At 40.6% G+C, this 19,356-nt stretch overlaps 1 protein-coding gene across 1 annotated transcript in view; it reads left to right on the forward strand.

Annotated features, from left to right (window-relative positions):
- Nucleotides 1–870: 870 nt before the first annotated feature.
- The window catches only part of ccdc102a (coiled-coil domain containing 102A), a 34,955-nt gene continuing 16,469 nt past the window's right edge, over nt 871–19,356 (forward strand). Inside the window, exons 1-2 of the mRNA XM_029498888.1 lie at nt 871–970; nt 18,644–19,115. Of these exons, the coding sequence (XP_029354748.1) occupies nt 18,753–19,115 (363 nt within the window). The 5' untranslated portion in view covers nt 871–970; nt 18,644–18,752. The remainder of the gene's footprint in view (nt 971–18,643; nt 19,116–19,356) is intronic.

Consider the following 19,356-nt stretch of genomic DNA (forward strand, 5'->3'; position numbering starts at 1 on the left):
ACTGACACGGAGGACAGATAATAATCAGGGAGAGAAGAAACAGGATCAGCCCCTCAAAGCTGGGGCTCTTGGTTATTCCTAATGCCCACCGTCACTAAAGACCAGCTACAACTTGCCTGGATGCTGTCTTTTTCTTTTTGTTGTTAACATTTTAATTTATTTTCTGTAGTATGATTCTTTATATCTGTCTATGATGTTTTAATGTAAACAGTTAAAAGTATATAAATGATATACATTAAATCAGAGACTGGGACTTTCTTCTCATCGAGTTTTATGATATTACAATTTGTATCATTATGCTCCAAGTTCAGTTTGTTAAATATATGAAGCCATATAAATAATAAACATTTTATATAATTGATACGAATTGATTATTGATAATATTATTTACTTTAGTAATTATTTTTTACACAATTTCAAATTATTTTGTGTAATAAAGAAACCGAAGGAAGAAAAAATCTTAAGGACGCACCTGGGAGCCAAAGGATCCGTGCTCTTTTAGTGAACCGAGCCAAAAGATCCGTGCTCTTTTAGTGAACCGAGCCAAAGGATCCGTGCTCTTTTAGTGAACCGAGCCAAAAGATCCGTGCTCTTTTAGTGAACCGAGCCAAAAGATCCGGCTCTCTAACACAGTGTCTCTCCTCCCCCTTTGGGGTGCTGTAGTAGTTTTAACTGGGAGGTCTTTGCTCTGCCAACCAATCAGCTCCTGTCTACGTTTTCTGGGCGGGTGGGGGGGGGGGCCTGATTGGCTCACATCAGCAGCTCGGTGTCAGAACTACAGCGGATTGGTCAGTCGGGTTTTCCAAACGTTCGAGCCCCGCCCATTCTGTCTCTCAGTGAGGACGTAGTTTTCCATCTTTAATAAAGAAAAAAAAAAACGGCGGAGGTTTGGCCTCATTAACGGAGGATCCTCGGCCGCTTCGCCCAGATTAAACACTCCTTCAGCAGCCTTTCCTTCGCCCCGTTCTCGGTATGTTCGCTGTGCTTTGTTGTTTCCACGGCTGATGGTTTGATTTGAGCCCACGGTGTCAAATGACACGTAAAGCGGTCTGTTCTCCTGTTTTCCTCCCCATGTACGGTAAACTGGACTCCCTGCAGGCTGAACGGATCTTCTCTGGCAGGGCACGTCTGAAGTTTGCTCCATTTATTGATATTTTGAAAGTATTGGATGACCTGCAACGAGCATACACAAGGAGACCCAGAAGGGGGATCCCCCAGGGCTTCCTTTGAGGACTGGGTTAGCTTCTCCAGACTAAATGGTGTCAATGTCAAATCTGCTTTGTTTTTTGTTTGTTTGTTTGTTTGTTTGTAAAGTGCAACTTTACGCTCGTTCACATAAACTGTGCACGTCCAACTGTGTGTGTGTGTGTGTGTGTGTGTGTGTGTGTGTGTGTGTGTGTGTGTGTGTGAGTGTGGGTGTGAGAGATGAATGGCACCTCTCTTTCAATGAGTCGTCCTGCAGCTGAGCACAAACTGAGCTCTGGTGTTTGTCTGGTGACCTGAGAGACAGAGTCACCCTTTAACTGATGAAACCTTCTCAGTGCCAGGACGTCTTGGATCGGCTTCGTTTGAGGTATTTCATGGAGGTCTGGCTGGGTTTGCCCAGTTTGGTGTCTTTAATGTGCAGTCACGACACAGTGCTAAACTCTGTGGTTTCTTTTGAAGCTCAATATCTGGAGGTGATTTAACAACTGCTGCTGCTGTGCTGAAGAAACCTTAAAAACGTTTAAAGAGTTTAATGATCCTTTGTCCAAACTTATGGTTCTATTTCCCTTAACAATGAAGACCAAATCCAGATAAGACTGATGTCCTTGTCTTCATGCTGGATGTGTCCCAAATTTAAATTGTCTCATAGAGTAGCACATACGGTCTTGTGCTGTACAGAATGAATAGGGAGATATAAAAATGGCATTCATCAAGGAAAAGTTAGGTTTGCTCTGTGGTGCCGGTGTGATGAGGCTTCACACTGAGACACAACACGCTGTCTGCCTGGATTCATTATTTTCTCTGATTTCTATGAATTCCTTATTTCAGTCATATTTACACAATTTCTATTCAGTCAGATTTCTGTTGCAGCTGCATTTCAGAGGAAGCTTGGGCTTTTTGTGTGAAGTCGGAACATTTGCATCGCTTACTGGAAATCTTTGTGTGCGTGCATGCATGTGTGGAGGGTTTGGGTTCTGATAGCTGTGTTCATTTGAATGTGGTGCCTTTAAATCCTTAAGCTTTGATGACAAAGTTTTTTTGTTTTTTTTTTTAATCAGCAATCAAGGACATTCTGATATTACATCAGTGCCAACTGTTAAAATGGTATTGTGTGAGATTATAACGGCTCTGAGTTATGATATTAATTTTGGATGATAAAACTATGTGTGTATAAATTTATCAGAAGGGGAAAAGGTGATCTGAACATGTAACATTATCCTGTTCCTCATGTGACAGCTTGAACAGTTGATTAATTTAGTTATCAATCCAAAGCTTTTTCAACTATGAATAATCTCCAAACTGTGTAAAGAACAAGCAATGAGCTCCTATATTTTTTTTTGGGAGCTGCAGTGGTTCAGGAAGTAATCTGAATGCTGCCAGTTCTATTTCAATTTATTTAAAGTTACATTTATTGATATTCTTTAAAATTACGAGGAGCTGAAAGATACATTTGAAATTAAAATTCTTATTTTTTTTTAACCATAATGTGTAATGTCATTGGATTTTATAAAATTGGTATCGAAAAATGTATCTTTCCAGAACCAGTGTTGAAATCAAGCTCCCTGTATTGATATTGAAAATTCAGATTCCTAGCCCTACTTGAACATTGTGTAGATATGTATTCTCCTGAGGTTTCACAGACACCACCATCTGTTGCTCTGTGTGCATGATGCTCTCTGCCCCTCTCATTGTTAACTCTCTCATAAACTCATAAACCAGTTCAATCTCTTTTGACACTGCACAGCAGTGTAGTGGTTAGCGCAGTTGCCCCACAATAATAAGAAGGTCCTTTCCGTGCGGTTTGCACATTCGCCCCATGCTTGCTTCCTCCGAGTAATCCGGTTTCCTCCCACCATCCAACGACATGCATGTTTAGGCTCACTAGTGACTCTAAGTTGTCCATAGCTTTGCGTGTGAGCGGTTGTTGGTCTCTGTCTGTCTCTGTGTGTTGGCCCTGCGATGGACTGGAGACCTGTCCAGGGTGAACCCTGTCCTTGTCTAATGTGAGCTGCGATTGGCTCCAGCAGCCTATGTGACCCGAAAATGGTAAAGCAGTAGAAGATGAGTGAGTGACATATACACTGAAACATGGGTCACACAAACATACTGTTGTGTGACTTCAGTGTGTGGTTGTCATAGAAACACACGAGGCCAGACAATTCATGGGCTCCAGGTACATACACCGTGTCTGTGCATGTTGTATGGTGGGTTTAAAATATAAAAATATATAAAATATCCACAACTATCGGATAGCTTTCCATGAAACTCAGTGCAGGTGTTCAGTGATAGTTCACTGAAGTTTCAGCACAAACAGGGAAATGAATGGACAGTCGGCAAGAAAGTGAGAGACTGGCAGGCCATAAACATGTTGTATTGTTCTATGCTCCTGCTCCCGCTGATTTGAGTGATTATTGAATATATTAAATGTGATTTTTGGTTTTGATTAGGGATGGAACTACCAAAAAATTGGACTATTCATTGCAATTTAAAACGTCATAGTTATTCAACAGAGGCAGAGAGATAATTACATAAAACAAAAGAAAAAGCCTTGTGAGGCAGACAGACGTCTGAGGGGCATTAATGGTAAATTACTGTCAAGCAACCTGCACCGCGGCGCCTGCAGCTGGACAACAGAACACAATTAAAGTTGGTCTGCACAACGGTTAAATCGCCAGCATTAGCCGGAATATTAGTTGATAAACATACTATCAAAATCCATGATGATTGTGAAACTGTAATTATTTCTCTCGCTATGATCGTACCTTCAAAATCCAGAATAAACCTACCTCTAGCTGTGATGGTGTTATAGATTAGTTGACAGTATGCTATCCTGTTGTGGCTGAAAGACTCAAGAATGCTGAGCTGTGCTCGCTGTTGTTTCAGGTAGAGGATTTTTGTGTTCACAAAAAATTGCAGAAAAGTATGCTGATACTTAAGTGTCCAAAGCTTATTGTGGAAATAAAAGGGCATTGGGAAGGAAGCAGCTGGAGTGGTGAGACTGAATTTCAGTCCAATAAAAACAGTATGGTTCTGGGTGGGTAAACAAGGCTGGTTTTCATGTTTGGTGTTTTTTTTTTTTTTTGTTTTTTTTATTGATTTTGTGGGACCAGTTGAGATTTTATTTTGCTGTCTTCCTGAGTGGAATATCAACATCCTCTCATTTGTCGCTCCACCCAGTGAAGCTCAGGCCAAAGGGGAGTCTAATCTCTCTCCTGACTCTGTTCCAACACATCTCTCTCTCTCCCATCTCTTACAGTGCCTATAAAAAGTATTCATCCCCTTGGATGCTTTCCCTCTTTACCGCTTTTACTAATAAAACCATGGTCTATATCATTTTAAAAGAATTTACAAAAAGGAAACTTTAATGTCAAAGTTAAAGCTGATTTCTAAAAAAGTTAATTGCTTCCACTAACCATGGGATAGTGTGGTCTGTGGATAGAGGGAGTGTTTCTTCCTGACGATGGGACGACAGCATTCTCTCGAAGGCTAAAGTGCAGCGGCAAGAATGCAGTAATATTTGTTCTGGTGCAGTTAGTATGTAGCTGACAGCCTGTGTGCCAGGGTGACAGTATGCTTTAAGTCACCATGGCTGCTTAAACACATTCCTTTCTCTTCACTCTCAGCATCCCTGTTCCCCAGCTCTGCCCCTCTTCTCTGTTCACTTGTTCTGTCCTTTCTCACTTTAATTTCTCGAAAGGCTTTGTTTTGTAAAATATTTTCTGCAGCGAGTCCGACTCAGAGCAGAAGCATGACTTTCCTCCTTGTAAGAAAGAGTTACAGTGATTTTTATCCAAGAGCAGCACGGTGGCATAGTGGCCTCACAACAAGGAAGTAAGTTCCTGCATGTTTGCATGTTTTCCCCCCGCGCTTGCGTGAGTGTGCATGTCAGTGGCTGTTTGTCTCCGTCTCTGTGTGTTGGCCCTGCGATGGACTGGTGACCTGTCCAGGATGTACCCCGCCCTCGCCCCATGTGAGCTGGGATTTGCTCCAGAAATTCCCGTGACCCGGAAACGGGTAGAAGTGGTAGAAGAAGAATGAATAAATGATTTATCCAAACCCCTGCAGGATACAGAATGCTCTGAAAAACACAGAGCAGAGCACAGCCTGCGATGCACATCATGCCTTTTCAGTTGAGTTGGATGTACAGTTCTCCACCAATGACTCTGTGAGATGTCATTTTATCGCACGCTGCGCTTTTGACAGTAAATCCATAAAGCTAATGTCAATGCTGTCCTCATGGAGACATGTCTCAGTAAAGCCGTCATCTCAGAGACACACTTCGATCTCATTAACTTCATTACTCAGATAACTGACATTTGAAGGAGTCACATCGGAAGACAAAACAACAAACCTCAAACTGCACTTGAAAAAGCACAAAATGAAATCCCAAATTTAATCACAATATCTGTCAAACCACAACTGGATGCTTTCCCCAAATCCCCCAAACATTCTTCATTCATTCGATTCTGTTATCCACTGTATCCATTCTATATAGCTTTGGTTTCTTTCTTTCTTTTTTTTTTTGGTGAAGGCTTCAAATAAGCACACTGGACTTTTTCTTTTACTACTTTGTTTACTGTAATTTCCAGATAATAAACTGAGACTTTTTTCACACGCTTTGAACGCTGCAGCTTAAACCACTATGTGGCTAATTTATGGACTTTAACGGGTAATGAGCTTCATGCCGCCAACACATTTAACGTCACATCAGACCAACAAAATTACCCAACAGGTCACAGTGGACCAATGAAATTGTTGGAATTAAATTAAAGGCACCCACACTAAATTCTTCAGATCACTCATTTATTTTGCGCTTCATGCACACACCCTTATCATGGAAAATACAAAGCAATGCATATGATGCAGCTTTCAAATTAAAGTCGATTGATCTGGCGAAAAGGCGAAATCTTTGTGTAAAATAACTCCTGCCATATGCCATTTCCAGGTGTGGCTTATATTCAGGAGCGTTCTATAGTCCGGAAATTACGGTATATATTTTTTCCATTGTATTTTCCCATGTATTTTTAAAAAATGCGAAGTCAAAACAAAAGATTGCTCAGCAGGGTGGTTAGCACAACAGCAAAGCTGGAGGCATTAAAACTCTCCAAAGGAGAACCCTCAACAGTGATTTTAAATCAGATCTTCAACTGTGCTGAGGTGGAGTGCATAAAACTATAATGCTCAGAATCAGACAAGACAATATTTTTGTCTTTTCACAATGGTCCATATGTCAATAATAGTAAGTAAATATAGATCAATTAAAACGCAGCTTGTAAGGGATTTTTTAACTCTCAGCCTCATGCTCTTCTGTGCTAAAACAACTTGTCAGATGGCTTTGCGTGGCTCCTGTTTACTAACATTAGAATCGGCCGTTGGTTTGATTAATTAACTCAAAGTTGCTTAGGTAGCTCAAGCTCAGCGAAGCTGGTCTGTCGTACTTGCTCATCGACGTTTCTAGGATGGCTCGACAACAACAAACAGACAGAGACAGTGTTCCGTCACCTGGAGGAAACGGGGAGCGATCAGTAGTTCCACTTTGCTTTAGCATGGTAACGTTTTTCGGTACACACATGTATTTGTATCGAATGGTTCATTACGAATACACGTATTGTTACACCATTACTATTTATCTATCTACAACAAAGCCATCCAGAGCTCTCTCTATAACAGTCACAGGCCTTCTCCACATGGGCAGTAGGAGGAATGTAAACAACAATGGCGACTGCAACAAAGAACTTCTTGGGTAGATAATATGGCCTTAAACAAACCGTTAGGAGTTCGATGTGTTGTTTATTGTTATTTCCTTGATGGTACCATGTTAAGGGTTGCACCATTTATTGTTTATAAACATGACAAGCCCACGGCCTTTTCGCTTACCAGTTGCAGCGGTGCTCCTACACCAGATGGTCTGAAACGCCATCGAGCCATGTGTCACAGAGGCATATCAGGCTGCTCTCCCGATACTTTCTGACACCCCCGTTCCTCCATCTTATTATTTAAAGAGGGTACGTTACCCATGATAACACATGGGACAGCAGGTTGAAATGCTCCCCTCCAGGCCCTCTCCCCCTGCTGCCTGTTGATTTTAATCCCAGCCCGCGTCTCTTCCTCAGTACTTTTGCTGGAATACTGTCCTTAGATCCGGCCAGTTTTCAGAAAGGCACAAGCTCCTTCAGTTCCATGTCTAAAGTACGTCATGACTAGCTTCTTAATGTTAGTCCGCAGTTCAGCAAAGGGTTGTCCCAGAATTAAAAAGTTAAAAGCAGTCCCAATGTTGTTACCTCATGATTCCATATAAAAATAATAACCACAGTTCCACCCACCGTCCAAAGACGTGCATCTTGAGGTTAATTGGTGACTCTAAATACTTCGCATTTTCTCACGAATCGTGACTGGTGATTGCATTATTTTTGTTCAACTGAAGTTGCCATACATGGCTGTCCAAAATGTAAACCCAACTGTGCATCGCTGCGCTTGTGTGAATCATATTGGATAACAACAGGCTCAGCCCACTCTGAAGTACAGGAGCTCAAGGGGAGCGTTGGCGGCGGAAGTTAGAGAGTAAACAAAATTTCATTAAAAATAATATGGTGCTGGACTACAAATCAAACTAATCGCTTAATTTGAAGTATCATTATGAAACTGATGGCACAACGGGTTGTCGAGAAACGAAGAGAGCTTTATTGGGGGTGTAGATATTTAATTCTTACAGGGAGTGTGGAAGAGAGTGCACGTCTATCTTTAGCTGTGCTTATTTAGTGCTCAGTAATTATGGCCGCCAGCAGAGTTTGAGTTAGAGCAAGCAAAGGAATGCCTTTAGTCTGCTGCTATTGCTTAGACCCAACTGTTGGCTTTGCAATTGCTCCAACCGCTGTGTTTGTGTGTACCTGCGACTCTTTGAAAAAAAAAAAAAAAGTTGACACTGTTCATGCCCAGCTGGCGTTTGTATTCTCAAATTTTCTAACATTTTCTTTTCAGCCTGCTTTTCCATGAAGAAGCCGTAACTTATCCCGTTACACAAACACACACAGAGTTAGCCTTCTTGTTCGGGTGAAACCACCAGATGATGTCATTGGTTACTGATGGTGGCCTGGAGGTAATCTGCCTTCCAGATGTGGCAGATAGGAGTAGCAGATGGCCGTGGGGGTGGAGTCAGGGGACTTCCCTGACTCCTCCCACTGACAGCTGGGGGTCACAACTGTCCCGTTTGTCAGCTCAGTTTAGGTTTTAACACCAAAGGACAAAGCAATTAAAGGCTTTTATGAAGGACATGTCAGGTTCTTTGATATTTGAAACTGATATTCAGCATTTCTGCACATCTTCCAATAATCAATGTTTCAATTTAAGTGTCTATTGAAACTGAGGAATCTTTTACATACATTTTTAAATGTGATGTGAATTGTCTATCAAAATAGCTGCAGGTTCAAGCAAGTGGCAACCAACGCAATGTCATCCACTGGTGTTTTGTTTGTTTTTGGTTTGTTTGTTTGTTTGTTTTTTTTTTCATGTTTCAGCTTCTGTAACCGAATATTATTGTCAATAGTGTCAGAAGCAGCACTTAGATCTAAAATCACAAGTATGGAGTCCAATATGTTGTCTGAAGCCATGAGAAGGTCTTTGGTAACTTTCACCAATGCTGTTTCTGTGCTATGATGTACTCTAAAACCTGACTGAGACTCTTCAAACAAAATATTTCTATGCAGATGTTCACATATTTGGCTTGCAACAGCTTTTTCAAGAATGTTGAAAACAAAGGAAAGTTAGATATAAGTCTATAATTAGCCATCTGGATCAAGATTAGGTCTTTTGAGGAGAGATTTAATAACAGCAGTCTTGAAAGGTTGTGGCTACATAACCAAGAGAGAAAGTCACATTGATCACTCACACACACACACACACACACACACACACACACACACACACGACTGCCCCTCTAGTTCCTTCCTCAATAGTCTTTATAGATATAACAGCTACTTGTTAAAAACAATTTCACAGTTTGTTCCTCAGGAACGATTGCTTATTCATCAATGTATCCATCCATCTTCTACCGCTTTTCTATTTCTGTGTTGCGGGAGGTGCTGGAGCCAATCCCAGCTCGCTCTGGGTGAGGGTGGGGTACATCCAGGACAGGCCGCCAGTCCATCACAGAGACCAACAACCACTCACACTCACATTCAGACCTACAGACAATTTAGAGTCACCAGTTAACATAAACATGCGTGTCTTTGGACAAGTAAAGGGGAAGAGCACAATGATTGCTTCCCTCATTTTGAAATTCTCGAACCAACTGCACAGCCTTCCATACGTTTGTGTGCTGTCGTGTAAGCTTGTGAGATTTATTTGAATACATCTAAGAAGTAGTTTAATCCTGATTAGGTCATATTAACCTCTTACACCCTTCTATGTCCAGCTGCTGACTGAGCTCACCCAGGCTGTGAACCCTGCTTCCCCATGAGCACAGATTCAAGTCAGACAAATTCCTGGTCATCTGAGGGTATTCGTACAGCATCAGAGTGGTTTTACCTCAGGCACTGATTGGCTGTACCCTGAGACACTTACTCTGATTGTTGTGCGTCAGCGACGTCTTCATGCTGTTAAGTGCTCTTATAAAAGCACTGTAGACAAAAATATGAAAAATATTTTGACATTTTTTTGAAACTGGAGCCGAAGGCTGAGAGGAGGCAATGGTTTGTCAATGTTAACTGGTGTTTTTTAACTGGTTAACTGGTGTATTTTTTATTTATTTATTTATTTATTTTTTTGTTTGTTTGTTTCCTAAGGATAGTATATCTTTTTAAAGATATCCAGTAGTGTAATGCGAAGTCAAATGTAAAGGCCCGTATCACTTTTAAAGTAATAATGTGTAAATCCACATTAAGTTATATTCTGTTAGTACAAAAACGCTTTCAAAAATTTTCATCAAACTAAAAAAAAAAAAAAAAAAAAAAAAAAACTTTATTTGTCCCTAGAGGCCAATTCACAGAGCAGATAATCAGACTTTCAAAAAAATCCATGAATTAAAAATTCAACAGGTCAACCTCCTTGGTGTTACTTGGACATGCATAAGCCGAGACCTCATCTCTCCACTGGGTGTGTTGAGGCCACTCCAGATTGGGGAGCACAGGAGTGTGCTCACTCAATTGCTTAGTACGGCTGGAGGAAAGACATGCTTCTGCTTTGAGTCTAACGCAGCGGAAAGTATTTTCTACGACAAAGCCTTTAGTGATTTTCTATTTGCGATATCTGAAACTGCGATTTCAATTAGAATTCAATTAAGTGTTACGCTGGGCAGCACAGCCTGTCCAGGGTGTACCCGACCTTCGCTGGCAGCTGGGATTGGCTCCAGCACCCCGTCACCTGTAAATGAATAATTGTTATGAGCTAGTTAACTTTGGTCACACTTCCCTCAGTAACATCATATTCACTGCTCCACATGTCAGTTTTGTGGCTTGTTTGACTTATTTTTATCCAGTTTGAAGTCACGTATTTCAGATGCTCTTTTTCCAGCGGTGGTTTTTCGGCTCTGTATTTAAAGCACATGAAGGATTTTGATGCTTGTGGTCTGGGTCTAGCCGAGAAGCTGAGAAAACAGCTCAGCTCCAGCCGCAATGAAAATTCTCATGTCAATTGATGAAAAAGTCAATCGTGTGTCACTTTTAAATCTCAAATTCATTTATTCACTATTCACACTAGTGAATCCTCCTGCATCCTGAATGAGCAGAGTAGGCTTGTCCTCGGCTTGTAGTACACATGGTGTTGACATTTGGGGAAAATATCTAATTGTTATTTTTTTTCTTTTATGACATATATTGCGATAGAGAATAGCTTTATTGTCATTGTACAATATTTAATTGTGAATTAGGATTTATTTTTGTTTGTGGTGCTCACAGTTATTACTCTACAGTTACTTTACTCTACTTTACAGTTATTACTGTCAAACGTCAGATTCCTGACTAATAAAGTTGATGAGATCACAGCGTGTCACATGCAGGAGGATTTCCTATAGCGTCAGCTGATATCCTTTACTGAGAAATATCTCCATGAGGACAGCATGGACATTGGCTTTGATGGCCAGAGAGTCAGAAGAGCAGACTGTGATAAAACAGCGAGCTTCTCGGACATATCGCTGTAATACTTTCTGCGTTTCAGGGCTGAACATTAGGGAGCTGCAGAAACTTCAATTTACGGCTTCAATGCTGTGCTTTCTTGATCTACAGATCAACCTCTCTTCATGTCGGGTGACATCAGCTGAGACCTCAAGTCTAACTCGCTGCAGGAAGCAATTTCTACAATTGCTAACTGCATATGTCTGAAATCATGATTTCGATTAAAACTCAATTAATAGTTATGCCGGGCAGCACGGTGGCATTGTGGTTAGCGCTGTTCCGGGTTTGTTTCCTGGGCCTGGGGCATTTCTGTGCAGAGTTTTCATGTGTTTCCTCCATTTGGCCGAAACATCATGTTTGGGTTAATTGGTGACTCTGACTGTGATAGACTGGAGACCTGCCCTGGGTGTACCCAGCCTTCACCAAATGTGAGCTGGGATTGGCTCCAGTATCCCCCCACGACCCGTAAATGCATAAGCGGGGATAAGCGGATAAGCGACAGAAGATGAATGAATGAATAATTGCTATGATACAGGTAACTATGGTAGCACTTCTCATTGGCCAATGAAAAGTGTCAGATGTCTATTCTCCAGATAACATAAAAGTACTGATTACTTCTGAAATCCAACTGAAATGTTGAACTAAAGATCTGGATACAGTTTAAAGATTAGTACCAGTGTCTTTGGCATGTCTTCTCTTTAATGCTTTGCCATATGTTCCTTTCCAGCCTGGAGTTTTATCAGCAGTGACTGCAGTGAGAATTGGAAAGATTTGTGTCCTCTGTCTCTTTACCTGATTGTGCATGTTTTACAAGCCTCTCTGAAGTTGTTATGGCGGGGCGAAGCTTTGAAACCTTTTATTGCTCAGCTAAGGTGAAAAATGCTTTCGTGTGGAAGTGCTTACTGACAAAAAATAAAGCAGGATGGATTTTATTTTGATTAGTATTTGATCTTCTAAATTGACCCTGTTTACTTTAAATACTGAAGTGGAGAACTGTTGGAAAGCCATCATTTTAAGATTAAACCATTAACTCAGTGACTGACTAACTGGTTGACCAAATATTAATCAGAATGAATTTTGATTATCAATCAATAAATATCATGATCCTGATATTTTATTGATTTATTTATTTAATGAAAAAATAAGTGATAAATGCATCAATAATTAAATGAATCATTAGTGTTCATCTTTATACATACAACCCAAATACTCCTTGCAAATGAGCTGAGCATTACTTACAAGGCAGATGGTCCCTCTTTTCTTTAGACCAGGGGATACAGTGTCCATGGTTTCCAGAAACAAATTCAAAATTTGATTTGTCTGACCACAGAATTGTTCTCCAATTTGCCTAAGTGAAATTTAAACGGTCTTTGGCCCAGAGTTTCTGGATGGCATTGTGGAGGGCACGGGGAACTGTGTTCACAAATGATTTCTGGAAGTGTTCCTGAGCCCATGCAGTGATTTCTATCACACAATTGTTTCATCTGCTGGTCTTTATGGGTTTTCTGCTGCTAAGATAAAGGAGGAACTTTTACACAGTTTAATTGTTGGCCTTTTGGTCTAAAGCTGATGAGTATATTGAATTATTAAGATGAAACTTTGTGATGCTGCGTGATCACAGTGAGCACAGTGGATGTTTGAGTTTTGTGAGCATTTTCATTTGCATGTGGGGCTGACGCAGTGTGGAACCACAGGAGTGTGTAACTGTGTCTGTGGGCATGTGTAGGCGAGGGAGAGAGAGTCATGGTTTAGGAATGTACTGTATAATTTGCTACAGTGGGGCCTTTGGCTGCAGAAACACCTGGGGCTTCTCATATAGACGTTTCTGCAAGAAGGGGATGGAGCAGAGTCTGCAGTCACGTCTTTGAACTAGGGGATTTATTTTTGCACTGTTCGAGCCTGTTGGATGGATTTCCTTTAAAATTTATTTAGCACATTCATCATTCATAAAGAAAGACATGATGTCGTTTAAGTCCTCCTCTGCGTGTGATAAATGTTCAGTAGATCGAACGGAAATATCAACACAGTCTGTGTCCAGCTCATGTTGGTGATGTTTTCAGGTCCTGGTTAGAAAATAAAATGTGTAAAAGTAAAGATTTTTGCAGCAACTTTTAGCTAATGGACTACGTTTGAGTCACCGTTTCAAAGCGAAATCATGACGATGAGAATGGCTTAAATGGGAATTCAGCTCAACTAAAACGAAATTTAAGTTGAAGTTGATGCAGTTTTTATATATAACTAGCCTGCTATTAGTTAATAACATCAAGTAGACAAACACTTTAATATGTAAACTCTTGGTTATGTTTGATGCAGGAGGGAATTAGGACAGAAAACTATCTTTCACAATTTTCATACCATCTTTCATATTGTTCCAGCTCAGATATCTTCGATCTGACGTCTTGCATCGACATAATTCTTCTTAATGGGTTGTCTCACAGAGCAGACTGTTTACAAGCCAACACATATACTGTACAACCTCTGTTTTTTAGTTTTGGGGAAAAGAAAATCTCCAGCTCTGCTTTGAAGTTTGAAAATCTCCCAGTTGCTCAGTTTCAAGAATTGGGAGAAGAGCAACGTTTGATGTAGTGATGTTTGGAGCCAGGGCTGAATGGATTAGGCATACATTACACAGTGCACAACTGTACTGTGAAACATTTTAAATATTAGGAAATGGCCTCTAGCAGCTTTGCCTCAAGTATCATTATTAAGTATTACTCTTGACAAAGCTGATTTCTGTGCTTTCTTAACTGCTCTGATGAAGCTGTCTGAGTGAGTTACAGAAATCTTCACTAATTGTCTTTGAACACATCTTGGTCACCTTTTTCTGCTTTGATAAAAATGCAAACAGAAAATTAGCTATACAGACCAAAACACAAGCGTCCATGATCCTTTGTGAAATGTCAGTATGTGGACTCAACCACAGTAGCAGTTTACAGCAGGGTGTGGACAGGCCAAGACACATGGTTCTCATAGTAAACCGAGTGAGCAGAAGGGCAGTGTTTCATAGCATCAAACATCAGACTGTGGCAAGAGGACAGCCTGCAAGTCAGACTCCATTGTGGTTATTTTATGTGATGCGATTATCTGATTTCCTTCACTCCATAGTTGAGTAAGAACACCAAGCCACCCTCACTGAGTGGGAACTTATTCCAGGGTCGGTTCTCGTATAGAGAAAAGAACACACACTAATTTACTGCCACACGTACACAATACACAAACAGTTGGAAGTTGACTATCAGTCAATGTTGGGGGTATATAACATAAGGTCAGTCAGGACAGATGTTCTGCCAAAGCGTTTATTTATCCCCCAAGAGCCAGATCCACTAGTTGGGGCCCTGTGGTTACAGAGGCAGTGGGGTTCAAATGGAGTTTGGGCAAATAAGCGGATAAACAGCATTCGCAGGCATGGATTCAGTTTTGTCTTGATGTAGCTTTGGCTACAGCGATTTTTGCTTTATATTCTGATATGAGCAACTTCTAATGCACCTTTTCCCCCCTTTCTGTGTAATGCTATCCATTTTTCCTCTGATCTGGGTCTGTGTGCGCCATTCCTCTGTCCTCTACCGTGCAAAGTAAGAACCTTTTTCAGGTCAGTGTGGAGAGAAAGAAACATTTGTAGGAAGCACCAACTATTTGAATTGATAGTCCTGTGAATGCACTTATCTCTGAGTGGGTGTCGCTGACAAGGGGCAGATCAGAAATGACTCCATTAAATCACTTGAAATTACTAATCCTCTCTGTCCCTTATCTATAGCGCTTATCGGTCAGGGTTGCTTGGGGCTGGAGTCAACAAGGCAGAGTCCATGACCTGACACAAAAACTTCTTGCCAGTGCTGACGTCCATGGATTATTATGGATTGTTCCATAATATGTAGATTATTAGCATTATCATTTTAAATATCTAATTATCCAAAGCAAATAGTAGTAGTACTGGCTGAAGATGGACAGTGTGTGTGAAGTTGAAATTTTCTTTCTTTTAAAATTTTTGTTATTGTTAACGATGACTATCTTCCAATTTTATCTGTTTGGCAGGTAGGCCTCAGTAAATGATGGGAGGCAGCTGTTTGAGGCACGCTGTTGTGTTTCTGTTTTTGTCTTTTACAGTTTAGTTTAACAATAGTGAGTTACGCTCTAGTTGCTTTGCCTTGTTATATTAGAGCATCAAATGACGAAATAAATCAAACCCTTCAGGAAAATTAACATTTGAACAAACATTGTCATTAGAGGAAACACAAACTTAGGCCTGGGTGATAAACTGATCTCAAAACCGGATCAAGGTCGATAACCGTGATAAGCTTTGGAGGTAATTAACATGATATGGCAGAAATGAGCATCAACAACAGCCAGTCAGTGTCTTTCTGTTAGTTCTTGGAGTTGCAGCAGCCAGGAGCAGAAAGCTTATTTGGAAAACAGGATAGGCCTGAATGGAAAAGTAGGGGAGACTCAAGAATATGATGATGTCAGAGCGAACAGGTTAATAAAAAGGGCCCTACAGCCTCACTTGAGTGAACCTGGTTTCGATATTAAAAAAGCAACAAGGGGCGGACCAAAACAGTCTGCAAAATAAGTTGGCAGTTGTTGAAACAAACAAATTTTTCCATGCCACTGAGCACATCGGCAGTATCACAATGTGCCCTAATATTGGCCTGACTCCACACCGCCCACAACGAGCAGGAAGTCTAGTTTGTCTGCTACATCAGCGGGGCTGTTGTTTACACATTTTGAGCTTTTTGCATTTAGGTGATGTAATATCAGGTCCTTTTTCTGTTTTATGTTACAGGTAGAACGTGTTCTGGGGCCTTTGTAATAAACATGTCCCCCCCCCTTTTTTTTATTGACCACTGAGATGTTTTCTGTCCTGCCAAAGAAATTTTATGATCGTCATCACAGCTGTTTATTTAAATGTTATTTCAATAAGCTTAAAATGAAGCTAGGCTAGATAACTTTGTAAATTCAGATAAAGCATGTTTGCAAAAGATGTAAACTTATGTTGGATAGTAACAGGTTTATACTTTTTACATTTAAAACTTTGAGTTCAAAATGAAGGAAGTTTTTTTTTATATATATATATATGAATTCATAATATTTGCATTCATGTGTGAGAATGTGATCTACTTGTTTACTTTTGTACCACCTCTACAAACATTTGAGACGTTTGCTTGGCAGGAGTTTTAATTATATTACTATTATTATTAATATTATAATATAATATATTATAATATATAATATAATATATTATTATTATTATTATTATTATTATTATTATTATTATTCAGTAATATACTTTTATGTTGTTTTTAAAAAGATACAAAAAATGGAGCCACAAGTGACTCTGATTTTTCAGACATAAAAAAATGAACAACATAAGGATAAGAGCACTGTATGAGAGAAAGACAATCAAAAAATGTATTTGACAGGTACTGTGTTTTGTTTGTTCAGACCGTGTCTCATTCATTCATTCGTTAACATGCCAACATGTCGGGTTTGGGGTTTATGACCTCCGCTGCACGCAGTCATTCAGAGCTGAGCTGAGAGCCGGGTCATTGTCGTCAAAACACTGAATATATTGCAGTTGACTTTCAGAGACTGCAATAACACACAAAATATTGTGATCTCGCCCTTTTCTCCTACATTTCTCTCCATTTAACTAGTTTTCCCTTCTTTAAATGGCTAATTTAAAGTTACCAATAAACCTTACCTGTATGTCTTTGGATTGTGGGAGGAAATATAAGTACTTGGAGGCACAGGGAGAACCCATAAGCAATTTCCTCTCTCTTCTCTGAGCTCCTGATGAGTTGCAACAGTTCCAGAGCCGCGGTGAAACTTCCTCTGGTGGGGAGGGGCCAGCAGGGGAGGGAAACAAGGAACACTAGAGTTTGTCTTGGCCCAGAGAGATTGAGGCCAAATGCACCACAGCCAGACGTGGTCTTTTTTTTTTTTTTTCCTGGGATTTTCTACCAAACCTGACACTGACACTGGAAATAAGATCAAAGACTGCTATCATTATACCACCAATAATTTTTATGAGTAGACTATAAAGAAAAATATTAACTAAAACTAGATATATGTGGCAAATGATTGTTCCAACATTGGAGAGTGATCCAAATAAAGAAAATTGTTTAAAATATCAATCAGCAGTGATGGAATATAATAAGAAAGATTAATATGTGATCAGCAAATATGTAATTTCTGAGAGAGAAAGAAGCCGAGCAGCCTATAGCAGCACAACTGAATGAAAAAGGAATGACACCTTAAAATTTTAATTCTTTGTCATAAAGGAAGGTTTGAGGCCTGATCGTTAAAGCTGTGACAGAGTCCGCCCCATGAACCGATACTGGGAGTTGGGTCCATCAAAGAGGAGCCTGAAAGCTGAAAGATCTGCATCCTGATTTACTCTTAGAGACTCTACGAACCACAAATAAACCTCCATCCAGACAGTGAAGTGACCTCCTGGGATAATGAGGAACTGTGAGCTCTCTGAGATGTGATGGAGCTCAGGCATTAAGAGCTTTGTACCTGCGGAGAAGGATTTTAAATTCTATTCTGAATTTTACTGGAAGGCAATGCAGAGAAGCTAGCTCAAGAGAAATGTGGCCTCTTTCTCCAGTTCCTGTTAATATTTGTGCAGCAGTATTCTGAATCAACTGGAAGCTTTTCAGAGAATTGTTGGGACATCCTGATAGTATTGAATTACAGTAGTCTAGTCCAGAGGTAACAAATGCATGGACTAGTTTTTCTGCATCCTCTTCAGACAGGATGTTTCTGATCTTTGCAATATTTTATATGTTATGTTTTGTTTGTTTGTTTATATGTTATGTTTTATATGAGGGACAAAGGACATGTCCTGATCAAAAATGACTCCCAAGATCGTGGAACTAGAGGCCAAACTGCTTTCTTCCAGATTGGTTACATGATCAGATAATGCTTCTCCAAGGTGCTTAGGGCCAAGGAGAATGACTTTTGTGTGAGTTCAGAAGAAAAAATGTTTCAGGTCATCCAGGTCTTTTTGTCTGTAAGACATGGCTGAAGTCTGATTATTTGATTGGTTTCATTCGGCTTCATTGACAAGTACAACTGAGCATATATATGTCCCCTCCCAGTATATTCTCCCTTCTCTCGCCCAGTCTGTGTTGTCATGGACATTCGGTTTGATACAGAGCTGCTTCAGTTTCTCTGGGTTTATGTGGTTCAGAGAGGACAAATGGAGTGCCTTCCTTTAAATGTTTTATCCTTTAATAGAGCTGAATTCCAAGGAACAGGAGAGAAATAAATGTGCATGAATGTGCTTTATTTTCTTCTGATTTCTTCTGATTATTTCTGTTTCTTTCCAGGTTTAGCAGGGACTGAAGAGGAGGATGATGATGATGCTCTCCTGAATCCTACCATCCTCCAATCTTACCATTATCCTCAACACTCCCCCCCACGCCACTGGTTTTAATCATGAACCACACTCCGAGCTCCCACCTGTCTGACGGTGGGAAGTCCACTGGAGGTGGGCTTCTATGTAGCCTGGGTCTTGGGCCTGACAGGGGGATCCGCTCCCCAGACAGTCTAACCCACACTCCCAGCCCCACCGGAGGAACCCCCAGTTCCAGCCCGCCTCTACTGCTGTCACCTGGGCCAGGAGGCCTTGGACTGGGATCCCTTGGAGCCATGGGTGACGGAGCTGGGGCGGACTGGGAGAGCAGGGAGGAGCTGAGGCTCAGGGAGCTGGAGGAGGCCCGGGTCCGAGCAGCCCAGATGGAGAAGACCATGAGGTGGTGGTCAGACTGCACCGCTAACTGGAGAGAGAAGTGGAGCAAGGTGGGAAAGATTGCACTGAGATCAGGAGAGACCAAGACTGTGATGATGTCATTAGATCAGATTCAGATACCCCCACATTTTCATCTTGTGACCAACTTAACCTTTTTTTTTTTTTTTTTTTTTAATTAGCAGTTTTTTGATGCTTTTGTTTAGAATGATTTAATTTGTTAGTTAGTTAAACTGGATAGAATACATTATCCGTTTCTGGGTCGTGGGGCGCTGGAGCCAATCCAGCTCACAT

The sequence above is a fragment of the Echeneis naucrates genome, chromosome 3 (genome assembly GCF_900963305.1).
Source record: "Echeneis naucrates chromosome 3, fEcheNa1.1, whole genome shotgun sequence".
NCBI lineage: Eukaryota > Metazoa > Chordata > Actinopteri > Carangiformes > Echeneidae > Echeneis > Echeneis naucrates.